Genomic DNA, 14,930 nt, shown 5'->3' with positions numbered 1-14,930 from the left:
GTAAACATAAATAAGAGTACCTTTTGTGGTTCTCAGTGTTTTGTGCAGGCACCTCTGACTTATTTTTAACCCTGAATCCAGTACTACATTTTTAAAGCTTTTATGGAGTCTTTCCAAGGCTCTAACATGCAAGACTTCCTCATATTGTTTTACAATAGCAAAGCAAGAAATTTGGGAGCTAGAAGAGCTCAGCAGGCTTAGTTAGCCTAGTGGTGTGTCTTGCAGCATGTGTCTAAGGTATGATCAAAAGATAACTTAGAAAAGGAATCCCAGTGGTGAGAGACTTTAGTCTTCTGGGTAGGTTCTTGTCTTCACTGGAAAGATGTTAAAAAATCTTGAGACATGGGAATTCCCATCTGCTTTTTGTTCTTTGGGCTGTTCACCACTCATCCCAATCTGATCCCACGTGCACAGAACTGGGGACAGACTCCTGGTGGTAATATGCAGCTATGGCTTTTGCAGTGACTGGCTGACTGTGCTCCTGCCTTGTGAGCATGGCCAAACTCATGAACTTCCATGTCCTTGGGGCTAAGGGTTATGGACAACAACTGGCTGGCCACATTGCTGGCCCCCACTGCTGCCTCCCTGTTTTCCAGGCCCCTTCATTAAGATTAATCCACAGGGATTCCAGGTTATTACCAGCTGGTTCAAAAGAAGTAGCAATTATCTTCTTGGCAAATTAAGTATGAGCTTTTATTACAGCTTTATTCTAAAATAATCCTCCAATGCTTGTGTTTCTTTTGTTAGCTTGCAGAACAATAACATTGGGCCAGCAGGAGGCATGGAGCTGGCCAGAGCCCTGGTGGCGTGTGGGCTGCTGAAAGAGATCAGGTAGGACATGGTAGATACCTACCATCCCATCACTTGGGATGACGTCAAATGGATGGATCGTATCACTCTGTGAGTGAGAATTATTCCAGCTCACAGGCCTGAGACTGTCACACGGGCTTCATCCATGCTCAGGGTGACAGTCTCACCACCCCTCCTAGACACTTCACATAGGTTGAGAGGAGACACTCCGAAGGTCACTGCAATGCTCTACCTACAGGGCAGCTTGGATCACTTCCGACATTAAACCTTGTCTGCCTGTGCTGGCTTTCTGTGGCCACATGCCTTTGAACTACTGTATGCAGTGACCTAGGGAGAGATAAAACTTCTAAATACAAAATTTGGAGAATGGAGGTGATGTGAATTACCTCTTCCTGCTGCATATGTGATGTCACTGTTCTTTCCTAACGTGTTTATTGTTAATTAAAAAGTTGAATTAGGATGTTGGTAATTTAGATGTGAAGTATGTTAGAATAGGGGAGGTATTGCCATGGTTTGTGTCTGCTGGTAGATGAGAACAGAGCAGCACATCCTGGTGAAGGGTGTGAGGCAGTTACTGCTGCCCCCTGTTTCTTTTGAGAGCCATGTCTTCTTTGCATTTTCACTTACTGTCATCTCTTCTCAAGTCACAAGAGTTGTAACTCCAGTATAGAATCATAGAATAGAGTTGGAAAGGACTTAAGATCATGTAGTTCCACCCCCCCTGCCATGGGCAGGGACATCTCACACTAAACCATGTCACCCAGGGCTCTGTCCAACCTGGCCTTTCTAATTCACATAGTTATATTTTGTGGTGGCTTTTCTCTCACTGTACCTGCTTTTTTTGTGGCCTCTCAAAGCTTTTCCATTAACCTTAACAGTTTATCAGAAAATGACCTTGGGGAAGGAAGTATCTATGCCCTATCCGAGGGGCTGCCATGCTTTGAACACCTCTGAAAGATTGAGTACCAGGGCAGAGAATGGCTGGCTTTGGTTGTATTCCCCACTGGTTCTGACGCCAGCACATTGTGCTATTTTTCTCTCCCCACTCCTTCAGCTTGAAACTCTGTGGAATCACTGATGATGCTTCAAAATCACTTTCTCACGGCTTCTGACAATGCTCTTCCCTGGAGGAGATAATGGGAGTGTAGGGATGGGTGGGGGGGAGACCCTGCAACACACAGGTCACTCTTGTTTTAATGTCTGCATCTATTTTCAACTGCAGTACACTTCTGATCCTTCTAAATATTTATTGATACCTGCCTCTAAATAGTTTTTAGTGATAAATTTACTAGTCATTTACTAATTGACATAATTCACTGCTACAAATGTCCTGGTATAACTAGCAACTTATTGGTGATAAGCTCTTGTAAACAGGCTAACCTGTGAGGGGTAGACTGCTGCTGTTCCCTTGAGTTTTACTACTGACTCACAGTTGGGATTTCTTGTGTCTTAGACTGTCGTGGAACGCCCTTGGAGATGGAGGAGCTGGAGAGCTGGCCAGTGCTCTCGCAGGGATGGAAAAGCTGAAGCTGTTAGAATGAGTGCAGCCTTGAAAGCAACACCAGGAAGACTTGTTTTTTTGTTGTTGAGCCTTCAGTCACAGGACTTCCAAAAAGGCAGTGTACAAAACAGACAGACAGGCTTCTTGCCTGCTTCTTCTTGCTTAGCCTGCTCCATGCACTGAGGGCCAACCTTGCTTGGGTGATACCTAGGCATTGAAGTAGCCTTTATTTTCTTTAAGGTGTTTGCAGCATAGGTGTCTGAGCAGAAGCTAGTCTGTGAAGGCCTTCTGTTAGAGTTGGGGAAGACGAACTGGTATTTGTAGAACATGACTCATATCACCTAATAACCTCAGGTGAGCTGCCTCCTTCAAGCTTCTACTTCTCTTCAGTGTCTGGGATGTTCTAGATGGGTACTGTGCTCAGAGAGCCTTCCTTTATGAAAGCCTGCAGCAAGGCAAGCAATCCGTCCCCAGGATGGAGCAGCCAGATTGTGGGTGTTGGACCATTGGAGTTCACAGGAAGCTGGGATGCAGCTCCTATGCTGGAACTGCAGTGCAGCCAGCAGTAGGGATCCATATTGTGTACTGGCCTGGTGACACCACAGCCCAGCCCTGTTAATGGGAGAGATTTTCATCTTCTGCTCAAGAACCGTTCATGGAACTTTCCTCCTTTGGAATACATGGTACATGTCTTACATCCCTCAGCCGTATGAAAACAGTAATCTGTGGGTCAGAAGTTGGGGAACTGAGTTTTGTTTGTCTTGGACAAGGAAACCGTATAGTAGAGCCTGGCTGTTTTACAGGTACAAGCAGGAAGGTTGTGGCTAAAGCAAGAGAAGTTGTTAGTAGCACTTTTTGGCACAAAGGTTGCAGTAAGATCTTTTAGAGTGCTTCAACGGCAAGACCTCTGCTTACAAGCCCTGTTGCTAGGCAGGGGAGATAGGGACTAGTGCAGACACACTTCTTGCATAAATAGGGCCATGGTATTACAGATGAGGCTGATGTAAGTTGTATGGCATTGCTGCGCTTATGCATAAGTGTAGCTCTTCTGGAACAGGAGAATCAGCCAGGGATTATTCAGCTGTTTTCCGCTCTTGATTTGGTTTTGGATTTTAAAACTGTCGTTTGTTTTTAAAACAGTCTGGAGAAAAATCACATTGGTGTCTGTGGGCCACAAAACTGGCAGAGGAACTTCTCAAATGCCCAGAAATTCAGTTCATAAGGTGAGCAGTTCTCATGGAGCTCTGTGGCTGGGTATTGGCTCAGCAAGGGGAAGTTGGGACAGTCTTGGGATAGTTGCGACCCATGCCAGCCTGCTGCCCTGAGTTAGCTGGCATGGAATAGGGTGTTGCAGGGGATGCAGACACAACCCAAGTAAGCTGAGTGTTTTCTAGACCAGCTCCACTTCTGCAGAAAGTTGGGGAAAAGGGATTGAATAGCTTATTGGCTTGAAATGACCAAAAGTGAAGACCCAGTTGTGTAATGTCCTTATCAGTAAGTTGTCGCGTTTTTTCCGTTTTCTTTCTCTCTACATCCGGTTTCACTTCTGAGATATGTTCCTGCTCTGTCACACTCTGTTCTGGGATGTGTATCTCACAAATACTTGGATGCCTGATTTTTCCCACTCTTTGTCATTGTGTCTCCAAGTATATCAAACTCCACTAGAAACCTCCTGTAGAAGAGACCCCACTCATCCTTCACTCATTTGAAAAGTCCTTTTTCTGAGAGTGCCTCTGAGAACTTTCTGGTTACACAGGTCCCATAGCCAAGTGTCTGCTCCTGCCTGAACTGTCTCTGCCCCAGAACTGGCTCTGTCTTCCCCAATAGTGAGAGCAATCCAAGAGCCAGAGGAATGTTTCTGGTTCCAGCTGGAGCTTGGGGCCCTCTGTGCTTGCTCATCTTGATGGGCACAGCACAGCATGCAGTCCATTTGACTCCTCAGGGCACTCTGCTTCACAGGGTGGAGGCCCACTCTGGGCGGCTTTGGGGTAGACTACACCAGATGAGGTAGATGAAGAAGGATGGCTCATGTCAATCATGTCGCTTTTGTGTGACTCAGTTCTTCCTCCGCTTTCTGAGATTCTAGTGGCCTAAGGACTTTTCAAAACTTTAAGTCTCTCTCCCAAGCTAGATGAGTCCATCTCAGTGGGCAGGCAGCTGCTGAGTTGCTGCTGTGACAGGGGGATATGGCCATACCTCAATCCTGTGTCCTGCATTATGACCTTACCTCAATCCTGTCTCACTGTCAGGCCTGCTTTGATGAAATCCCAAAGCTGCCTCTTCCACTGTCTTCAGCATGCCACCTCCTTGCTCGCCATGCTTAGTCCTGCAGTAACATGTTTGTTGTTGTAGGCTGTGGGACAATCCAGTGCCCAGAGGCCTGGCTGAGAATTCAACAAGCCAAGACCCAAGACTCTGTTTTTCCTTCTAGCAAAGAAGAGCCCTTGCCTGACTGGGAATTGATCTTTCCCCCACTGCCCTTAAAAATTGTACTAAAGAACCCAGGAGATCAAAGTTGCTACATTTACAAACCGTAACTATTAGGTCTTCCTTTGCTGCATAGAATCAAATGTGAACACTTTGGGGTGTTTTGATTTTTGTGAGCTTTTATTGTACAGAAAAGCGAAAGACTGTAAAGAGTTGTTGCTGAGCAGGCAGTGTTCTTGGAAAAATATTGAATCTCTCTTCAAGGGGATGAGATGTATCTGCTCAGGCATTCAGAAAGCCAAAATCATATTTCATTATCTTTAATCCCAATTAGAACACCTATAGGGTGCTCCAATGGAAGAATCCTCCAGGAGAGGATGTGAAATTATTTATGTAAAATTGTAAACTGTTGACCCTGCTAAAATATACTCAACAGGCTGTTTGAAAATGGTGTATAACCATGCATGAAATACCTCTATGATTTTTAGATGAAAAATGGTGATAAGTGATTTTGTTTACTTCACAGCAGGCTCCATTTCATCTAGAATTGCCTCCTTTTCATAATAGGAACTTCAGGACTTAAATTTCAAATCATTGTCCCCAGATGATCAGTGTTTATGCTATGATAATATGGAAAGGCTGGTGTTGCCCTAAATTTCAGCAAGAAACTTTAAGCTACTATGGTTGTAAAACACTTTGTGAACCAGGGGGAATCACCACAGTCAAACAGATCTTTGTTCACCTCCCCTGTATTGTCTTCTGATGCCATCCCCTCCTCCATTTGAATTTGTTTAGGAGTCACAATATTTTGTTTTCATAGACTCACAGACTGTGGTTTGGGTTGGAACGGACCTCAGAACTCATCCAGCTCCAACCCCCCGCCACAGGGAAGGGAGGGAAGCTGAGAGTAAGCAGGAATGCTTGCTCCTGGCCCAAACTGTGCAGCGGCCTTGAGCTTCACCTCTACCTCATGAAGGAAAGAAGGAGGCCGTTAACCTGGGAAGCTGGGAATTAGTGACAAAAAAACAACAAAAAGAAGAAGGAAAAGGACAAGTCTTGGAAGGCAGATGAATGCAGGGACTGTGAGAATGAAGACCTTGTGCCCACTGTAGGAGAGGAACTGGTTCGAGACCATCTTAAAAATCTGAACGTGCACAAGTCCATGGGTCCTGATGAGATCCATCCGTGGGTCCTGAAGGAGCTGGCAAATGAAGTTGCGAAGCCGCTGGCCATCAGATTTGAGAAATCATGGCAGTCAGGTGAAGTTCCCGATGACTGGAAAAAGGGAAGTATAACCCCCATTGTCAAGAAGGGGAAATTGGATGACCTGGGGAATTACAGACCAGTCAGTCTCACCGCTGTGCCTGGCAAAATCTTGGAGCAGATTCTCCTGGAAGGCATGCTAAGGTACATGAAAATCAACAAGGTGCTTGGTGACAGCCAGCATGGCTTCACTGAGGGGAAATCCTGCCTGACCAACTTGGTGGCCTTCTATGATGGGGCTACAGAACTGATGGACAGGGGTAGAGCAGTTGATGTCATCTATCTGGACTTGTGAAAAGCGTTTGACACTGTCCCACACGACATCCTTGTCTCTGAATTGGAGAGACATCAATTTGATGGATGGACCACTGGGTGGATAAAGAACTGGCTGGGTGGCCGCATGCAAAGAGTTGTGGCTCAATGGCTCAATGTCCAGCTGGAGACCAGTAACAAGTGGTGTCCTTCAGGGATCAGGGTTGGGACTGGTCTTGTTCAACATCTTCATCGCTGACATGGACAGTGGGATTGAGTGTGCCCTCAGCAAGTTTGCCAATGACACCAAGCTGTGTGGTTCAGTTGATACGCTGGAGGGAAGGAATGCCATCCAGAGGGACCCTGACGCACTTGTGAGGTGGGTTGATGCCAACCTCATGAAGTTTAACCATGCCAAGTGCAAGGTCCTACACCTGGGTCGGAGCAACCCCAGGCACAGCTACAGGTTCGGCAGAGAAGAGATTCAGAGCAGCCCTGTGGAGAAGGACTTGGGGGTGTTGGTAGATGAGAAACTTAACATGAGGCAGCTTCAGTGTGCACTTGCAGCCCAGAAAGCCAACCGTATCCTGGGCTGCATCAAAAGGAGCGTGACCAGCAGGTGGAAGGAGGTGATCCTGCCCCTCTACTCTGCTCTTGTGAGACCTCACCTGGAGTATTGTGTGCAGTTCTGGTGTCCTCAACATAAAAAGGACATGGAACTGTTGGAACAAGTCCAGAGAAGGGCCACAAGGATGATCAGGGGACTGGAGCACCTCCTGTATGAAGACAGGCTGAGAAAGTTGGGGCTGTTCAGCCTGGAGAAGAGAAGTGTGGAGACCTCATAACAGCCTTCCAGTATCTGAAGGGGCCTATAGGGATGCTGGGGAGGGACTCTTCATTAAGGATTGTAGTGATGGGACAAGGGGTAACTGGTTAAAACTTAAACAGGGGAAGTTTAGGTTGGATATAAGAAGGAAATTCTTTACTGTTAGGGTGGTGAGGCACTGGAACAGGTTGCCCAGGGATGTTGTGAATGCTCCATCCTTGGTAGTGTTCAAGACCAGGTTGGACGAGGCCTTGGGTGATATGATTTAGCGTAAGGTGTCCCTGCCCATGGCAGGGGGGTTGGAACTAGATGATCTTAAGGTCCTTTCCAACCCTAATGATTCTATGATTCTATGATACCTTCCAATAGACCAGGTTGCTTCAAGCCCGATCCAACCTGGCCTTGAACACTGCCTGTGATGGGGCATTTTTATCTCTTTTATCAGTGTAAAATATGCTTTCTTGACTGTTTTTCCTCCTTTTTTTTTTTCATGGGGAAAATGTACTCCAACTGAATAAATGAGAATGCTGCTCTGATGAGCATGTTTTTCCACTTTTTTTCTCTCTTTTGTTTCTGGGTGGTGGGTGCTGACCCTACATGGCTGTCTTGGGTAGAGCAGCCACTGTAGAGAGATTTCTTGGGTTTGAATTATGTCTCTGTTTCCCCTTGCAATAAAATGTGCTACTTAAAAATAGGTGAGACCTCAGATTCCCTGGCTCCTGAACATAGGAAGTGTACATGTGCACCATGAGGTTTGCAGGAACATGAAGCATGCTATAAGTGCTGCTGTAGAGCTTCTCTTGACTTGGGATGATCAAGAGGGCCTCCGAAACCTAAGTGCACACATCCATTTCTCAAGCTCTTCCCCAGATTCAGCTCCCAGGTACGCATCTGGCCTGAGAGAGCCGCCACCCCAATGCATGCCAGGGCAGGGACTCGCGGGACGTTGCAGTATCTTTTCCAGAACACCGGGTGTCAGCCTAACCCTAAAAACGGGAAGAAGCCGCTGCCGCCTTCGGCGGAACCCCTGTCTCTGCTGCGTTTTAAGAGCGTGGGTCTCGTTTGTGAAAAAGAGAGGTTTGGACTGAGTTGTACCCGAGACACAACACTCCAGCCCTCTCTTTGTTTCTTACACCGAATGACAAGGACTTTTGGGCCGCCCTCCCACAGCCCGCTTCCCATTCTCAGTGCGCTTCTAATGTCAGCGCTCCAGCTTGAGCCTGAAACTTTCCAAGGGGAACCTGGAAACTTTATACAATTTTGAGTGATGAAAGGAATCTTCTGGTTTGCAGGAAGATGTGAGGCTGTTGGATGTTGTGTGTGATGGTTGAATACCAAACCAGTTCCCAAATAGCTGATCAGCATGGGCCTTCTTTAGAGTTGTTATTATTGGGTTTCAGATTTATCACAGCCCAAAAATGGAAATGCACTGGGATGCTCCAGACACCCATGTTGTTTCAGGCTCCTGCAGTCTCCAGAAAACAATGTCTGAGCTGGTCATCACTGATGACAAACACGGAAGAGATTTTGCCCCCGAGACCAGATCTTTAGCAAGAAATACCCTGCTCTTAATAACCACACTGCCGGAGGCCGGTGAGGACCCCGAATTCTGTGCTGTGGAACAGCCAGAGCCATACTGGGCTGGGCTTTGAACACCATGGCTGCTGTTCTGAAGAGCTGGAAATGCAGCCGCTGGTTATCCTTGCTAAAACCGGGTCCAGGTAGTGCTGAATCTGCTGTGACTCACAGACATCACTGAGCAGGAGAGTAAACACAGGGAAAACTGATAGTGGAGAAAACAGTCACATTGGCATTCATGAAAGACTGCCTGCCTCTCCCTTTTCTCCCTCACTCCCGAGTGACAGTTTAAGCCACAGGCATGGAGGGAGGAGGACAGGGCTGGTGCAGACCCCACTTTTCCCACTTAATTCCTCTTCTAGGTGCAACCTTATCCCTTCCTGTGATGTTTTCTGGCTGTGTTAACACAGGAAGAAAGGGTTTGTGCCTAAAAAACTTAGGCTCAGCTTTTAGCTGGAGGCTGCCTGTTGTGGCACTGCACTGAGCAGGAGCATTTGTGACCTGTAAGCCCACCCTGGTCCCCTACCCACTCCTGGGGTGCCAAGAAGGGAGTGGGACTGGCAAAGGGGGGGGACCTTGTTCATGTCAAAATCCAGTCTGCTGTCTTGAAACTCTTCCAGCTTTAACAGCTGAAGCTGCAGGAGAGGGGAAGGCTGTCCAGGGGGAAGATGGGACTTGCTGCTTTTGCCCGTGATCTTTAAAAGCATGAGCAGAGCCCATAGTAAAGGGCTCTGTACAAATAAAATGGTTTATTTGATCTGAAGCCTCAGAGGGAGGCTTCCAGTATTACTATTACAGAATCCCAGACTGGTTTGGGTTTGAAGGAACCTTAAAGCTCATCCACTTCCAACCCTCTGCTATGGGCAGAGACACCTTCCACTAGACTAGGTTGCTTCAAACCCCGTCCAGCCTGGCCTTGAACACTGCCAGGGATGAGACAGTCACAGCTCCTCTGGGCACCCTGTGCCAGGGCCTCAGCACCCTCACAGGAAAAAACTTTGTCCTAAAAATCTTCCTAAAATGCCAGATCTGCTCCTGGTGTAAACTTGATGCCAGCAGAATTAGGTGGAGGTAAACCTGATGAGCCTGTAACTTCCAAGTTATTATGTCGATAATAAGCCTGGCATTAGGGTATGGGGGTGAAAATTAAGGGACAAAACTCTCCGTCAGGTTAAAGCCATTCTCCCTCATCCTGTCCCTACAGGCCCTTGTCCAAAGCCCCTCTTTTGTATCCCCTTTAGGCACTGGAGCTGCTCTAAGGCCTCCCCTTAAGGAGCCTTCTCTTCACCAGGCTGAACCAGCCCAGCTCTCTCAGCCTGTCTCCAGAGCAGAGCTGCTCCAGCCCTCAGAAGCATCTCCGTGGCCTCCTCTGGACTCACTCCAACAGCTCCACGTCCCTCTTGTGTTGTAGCCCCAGAGCTGGATGCAGGACTGCGGGGGGGGGGGGGGGGGTGTCTCCCCACAGAGGAGCAGAGGGGGAGAATCCCCCTCCCTCCACCTGCTGCTCACGCTCTGGGGATGCAGCCCAGGACACCCGATATTACCCTATCTCCACATCAAAACTCTCTCTATAAATATCCCTGACGCCTGATGATGTGACCGTCAAGCGTCAGCTGAGGTTGCTCACGGTACGGTGGGTGGAAACCGCTGCAGTTCCAGGCTGGAAGGTACGACTGCTTGGATGGAGCAGGGGAGCGTCGGTGCGATGCTGCCAGCCGCGTGCCCTGAGCTCTTCGGACAGCTCTGCGGACAGCACCCGCACCCGGGGCTGGATTCGGCACCAGGAGCACCCGCAGCAGCCGGGCTGGATGAGACCCACCGGCCTCCAGGCAGCGCAGAAACCGGTGCGTTTGGTTCAAAATTATCCACCGAAGTTCCGTGTTCGCTGCTGCTGGGTGGATAACGCGGAAACGCGTTTCCGAGCCGCATTGCATGGGTTTTTTTAAAAGCTGCTTGCTGTTGCGAAGAGCCCAAGAGCCATCTGGGAAGTTTTGGGGTGGATCCTTGTGGGTTTGTTTAATTCGAAAGGCAGGATGCTTCTCCGGGGGTGGCCCAGCCATGGCCGCGCCCCCTCCCCCCGGCATCACCGCCCTCCCTCCTTCCCCCGTTACCGTGGCCGGGGCGGCAGCGGGAGGCTCTGAGCCGCGGCCCCGCAGGAGCTGCTCGACCCCGGCGGCGAGTACCGCGGGTGAGTAAGAACCGAGGTGGGTGAGAACCGGGGGTGGGTGAGAACCGAGGGTGAGTGAGAACCGGGGTGAGTACCGCGGGTGAGTACTGGGCGCGCCGCAGAGATACCGAAGAGGGGAAGGGGTCAAGGAGCGGGACCCGCCGGTGTCTGAGCCGGGCCCGCGGCGGGATCGTCCCCCGTGAGTCCGGTGGGTAGTGACAGCCGCGGGGAATGCACCGGCGGAGACCGGAGACCTCGGGCATCCCAGAGGGAGCATGGCGCTGGCCGCCAGAAATCCCTGGGGACCTGCAACGCAGTGTGTGTGTGTGCGTGTCCCCGGCTTGTCCTGGGAGTGTGTGGTATCCCTTCTGCCTTCCATCCCCAGGGCAGAACTTCCATCCCCTGGGACAGACCTTCATCCCATAGGACAGACCTTCCAACCTCTCGATCACAACCCCCATCTGCTGGGACACCCTCCCTCATCCCCTCCTCCCAGCCGCTTCACACCCTGCTCCCCAGCCAAGGCCACTCCGTTTCTGCACTGGGTAGAACTTGTCCCTCCCATTCCCACTTCCCTCTGCATCCGCTCCTAACGCTGCCAACCGGGCGCACAAAGCCCAGGCTAGCGCTGGGGCCACGTGACTTTGCTCCCCGGGCCTGGGACTTCTGGTTGGGGTTTCTCCTGGCAGCTGCTGCTTCTCCTCTGGCATCGGGTTCCAGAGGGATCCAGTGAGCTGATGGCTGGGAAGTGCAGAAGTGCTTCTTGGGGGACTGTTTGCAGCCCAATGTTGTTCTGCCTGGTGATGATACCTTTCATGCAGCGCAGTTCTGAGGGGACTGAGGGGATTCATGCTCGCAGATGGGCTGCCCCTCACTCCTCCGTGCCCGGCAAGACCTTGTCCACCACGACTGTGGGGTGCCTGGAGCATGGCAGGCAGGGAGGTGTTTTCCCATCAGCTCCACCACCCTGAGGACCTGATGCAATAAGTCTTTGGGTGAGTAACCCTTATTTAGGCAAGTGGCTGGATTGAAGCCAGCCAGGCTGGAGGACTTGGTGGGCAAACACACCCTTTGGAGCAGGTCACTGCAGAGAGGGTGGAACACAAGTTGGAGGTGAGATGAGAGCTCAGCTTTGGTAGCAGAAACGTCTCCGAAGGGTTGGGTCCTTGCTGCTGACTCCCCAAGAGTCTCAGCTGCTTCTTGGGAAGGAATTAGAAGGATCCCTGTGAACCTTGAGCCCCAGGTTTGAAGCTTCCTGGAGATGCACTTGAACCTTGCTGGAGAAGCTGGAGTCAGGAACAGGCCAGTGCAATCACAGCCCAGGGGTGCTCAGCTCTGATATTGTTCCCCTATCACCAGCACCAGCCTCCTCCTGCAAGCCCAGGTGCCAGGCTTTTATGCTGGCATGTGATGCCACTGGGCTTCTCTAGGGTCACAAAATGTTTTATTATGGGCCAGAAATCCCACTGAAGCCTGTTAGGAAGCAGCGAACGGAGTGATGGGAGGAGAAAGGCTGGAAACAAAAGCTCTGGGCGTGTGGAAAGGATCTGTTGTGAAGAGCTGGTTCGGTGGAGGATATTTTGCTGGAGTAGCCTCAGGGAAATGCTGCATTTGCTTTGATTGCAGCTGGATGATAGCCTGGGACATACGTTTTCTGATGATGTGAATGTCTTTCTCTGTTGTTGCCTCTGGAGCATCCTTGCTGGGATAATGTGAAGGGAAGGCACTCCGTGAGGCTTCCCAGTGTCCCCAAAATTGCACCTACTTGCAGTGTAGACAACCTCAGCAATTGCTGGGGATTGCTGGGGTACACGAGCAGTCCTGGAGCTGCTTTCCTGGTTCCTGGAACCCCTTACCACTCGGAGATGGGGTTTATTTTCACTGTCGGCATATGCTGCACCATTCCCAGGGCCTGCTTAGTCAGGGTGACAGTTCACATCTCTTTAATGCTGCAGACATCAGGCAAAGTGAGGGTGGCAGTGCCATACAACTGCTAGTATTTGAGATGTGGCTGTGATGCTTCTCACTCCCCACTGCCTTTCTGAGCTCAATCTCAAGAGAAATTACTTCATCCAGAGTTGCACCAACCTGTCTTGCTACAGGGACACCTTTGCTCCTGGGGTCTGCACTGGTGGACAGTGAGGGACCCTGTGCAGGGTGCTGGCAAGGCAGTGCAGTCTGTAAAGCCATTGGTTGGGGGGTCGGATTAGGGTCTGTGCTGGAGGGCACGAGTCCTGGAACCTGGGGTTTCTAGTATGGAAAAATACAGTTAGGGCTGAGCCACAGGAGTTGAGCTGTGGGTGAAGCTGCTCCTTGCCCTGGTCTCTGCTCGTCTGCCCATGATCCTCCTTCCTCACCCCAGAACAGTGGGGTTACACAGTGCTGGTGATACGTCATGACTTACCAGCGTGCTCTGGTTGTGTACTGGAATTGCACTGGCTTTGTTCACCTTTTAGCAGTCTCATCATGGTGTGTGAAGAGTCTGGGAGGAACAACAACTTCTCTTGCTCCCGTTACACCCGGTGGAAAGAGTTTCCCACTGACTACAGTGGAAACCTCTCCCTGGGGAGCACTGGCCGGAGCTACTCATGCCGCCATAAATCAGGACTTGTTCTCCAGGAGCAGCCAGCGTGCCGAGAACGTAATACCAGGTAATTGAGGAACAAGCCATGCTTGCAGTCTCCTGTCCTGGTTCAGGGCTGCCAGCTCTCATAAGGGACTCTTTATGTGAGAGTCTTGGATGGCATTCAGAACCAGGGTGAGGGGAGTGGAGAAGAAAAGGTAAATTTTCTGGTGCGGTGGAGGAGCTGAAATGATGCACAGGGCACAACCACAAAACAGCAGGAAGAAAGAAGGACTGGATACTTCCACCCCCTGAAATCTTACAACTTGTATTTTAAACCTCTGTAAAATATTTGTCAAGGGACCTAAGTCATCACTTTTTGCTGCTTTGGCTCAGTTCCTGGCTGCTGCCTTTGCAAGGTTACTTGTCTGGATCACAGGAGCAGGGGATAAAGTAATTCCTGGGAACTCAGCTGGGTTTGATTATAGACATATCATTAAAGTGTCAGTAAAACAAACAAGTGTAGTACTTAGCAAGAAGGACTTCACTTTTTATTTGTCTGCTGCCTTTGCTAAGGCTTTGGGTTTGGGCTGTCAGATTTTCTGCCTGTAGCCAGCAGGAAAAAAGCTCTGTCTAGAACAGTCCTCCTTCCCCCCAGCCCTGGATTGCATGTCATTGCATGATTCCAGAAGCTGAGGATTTAGGAAGAAACATCAGCTGTCATAAGCCTGATTTTAAAAATAAGACAAGCTGGGAACATAAGTTCTGCTGTTGAACAGTAAGTCCAGGGCTGTGCAGCCATTTAAATGCAGGTTTATAATCCCCTGAGCAGAGTCTAAAGCTGTTGGGAAGGAGTTGAGGATTTATCAGGCATAGTTTCTCATTATAACCCACCACATTTAGGGACAGGCTTTGGACAAGGGGCTGTAGGGACAGGACAAAGGGGAATGGCTTTAACCTGACACAGGGGAGGCTGAGATGAGCTCTTAGGCAGAAGTTCTTCCCTGTGAGGGTGCTGAGGCCCTGGCACAGGTTGCCCAGAGAAGCTGTGGCTGCCCCATCCCTGGCAGTGTTCAAGGCCAGGTTGGATGGGGCTTGGAGCAACCTGGTCTAGTGGAAGGTGTCCCTGCCCGTGGCAGGGTGTTGGAACTGGATGAGCTTTAAGGTCCCTCCCAACCCAAACCATTTTATGTTCTGTGATTCTATGAGATTTTGTTTCACTGGCAATACAAATCCATCTAAGGGTGAAGCTTCACACATCAAGGGGAGCATCTCCCTGCTGCAAAAGGAGGCCTGTAAAATTCTTTAGGAAAAGATAGGATCATCACCTCCATGCAGGGTGAAGGTGGCCTCCAGCCTGTGGGGACATCAGTGATATTCTGTGTGGCTTGGTGTCAACATGCCAGGTCAATGAGCATTACACATAAGTACACATTAATTAATATTTAGTTTATGTTGTCAGGGGATGGGCTATGGGAATGGAATGATGCTTGGGGTGGAGGGACCTGCATGCTGGGGCTGCGGTAGGGCCTTTCTGGCTGGC

General features: G+C 49.8%; 2 protein-coding genes across 4 annotated transcripts in view; both read left to right on the top strand.

Annotated features, from left to right (window-relative positions):
* Window positions 1-4,742, top strand: part of NLRC5 (NLR family CARD domain containing 5) — a gene marked incomplete at its 5' end in the record, with an annotated part of 42,832 nt that extends 38,090 nt beyond the window's left edge. The window contains 7 exon segments of the mRNA XM_061445304.1: window positions 748-831; window positions 1,689-1,772; window positions 1,865-1,954; window positions 2,264-2,347; window positions 3,452-3,480; window positions 3,483-3,534; window positions 4,664-4,742. Coding sequence (XP_061301288.1) covers window positions 748-831; window positions 1,689-1,772; window positions 1,865-1,954; window positions 2,264-2,347; window positions 3,452-3,480; window positions 3,483-3,534; window positions 4,664-4,742 — 502 coding nt within the window.
* Window positions 4,743-10,423: 5,681 nt separating this feature from the next.
* CPNE2 (copine 2) overlaps window positions 10,424-14,930 on the top strand; it is a 52,320-nt gene continuing 47,813 nt past the window's right edge. Inside the window, exon 1 of one of the 3 annotated variants that reach the window (XM_061445402.1) lies at window positions 10,424-10,501. Coding sequence is in view for 1 of the 3 variants with exons in the window: in XM_061445403.1 (XP_061301387.1) it covers window positions 10,716-10,845 (130 nt within the window). In the remaining 2 variants the exon portion in view is untranslated. Of the gene's footprint in view, window positions 10,502-10,692; window positions 10,846-10,888; window positions 10,925-14,930 lie in introns of those variants that run through there. The other 2 variants (XM_061445403.1, XM_061445404.1) reach the window with 2 other exon arrangements.

Source organism: Pezoporus flaviventris, unplaced genomic scaffold, assembly GCF_033815535.1.
Source record: "Pezoporus flaviventris isolate CSIRO_AGI_PZ_B2104156 unplaced genomic scaffold, CSIRO_AGI_Pfla_v1 ptg000004l, whole genome shotgun sequence".
Lineage (NCBI taxonomy): Eukaryota > Metazoa > Chordata > Aves > Psittaciformes > Psittacidae > Pezoporus > Pezoporus flaviventris.
Note: the sequence above shows the minus strand (reverse complement) of the source record. Positions and strands in the feature narration are given on the sequence as shown.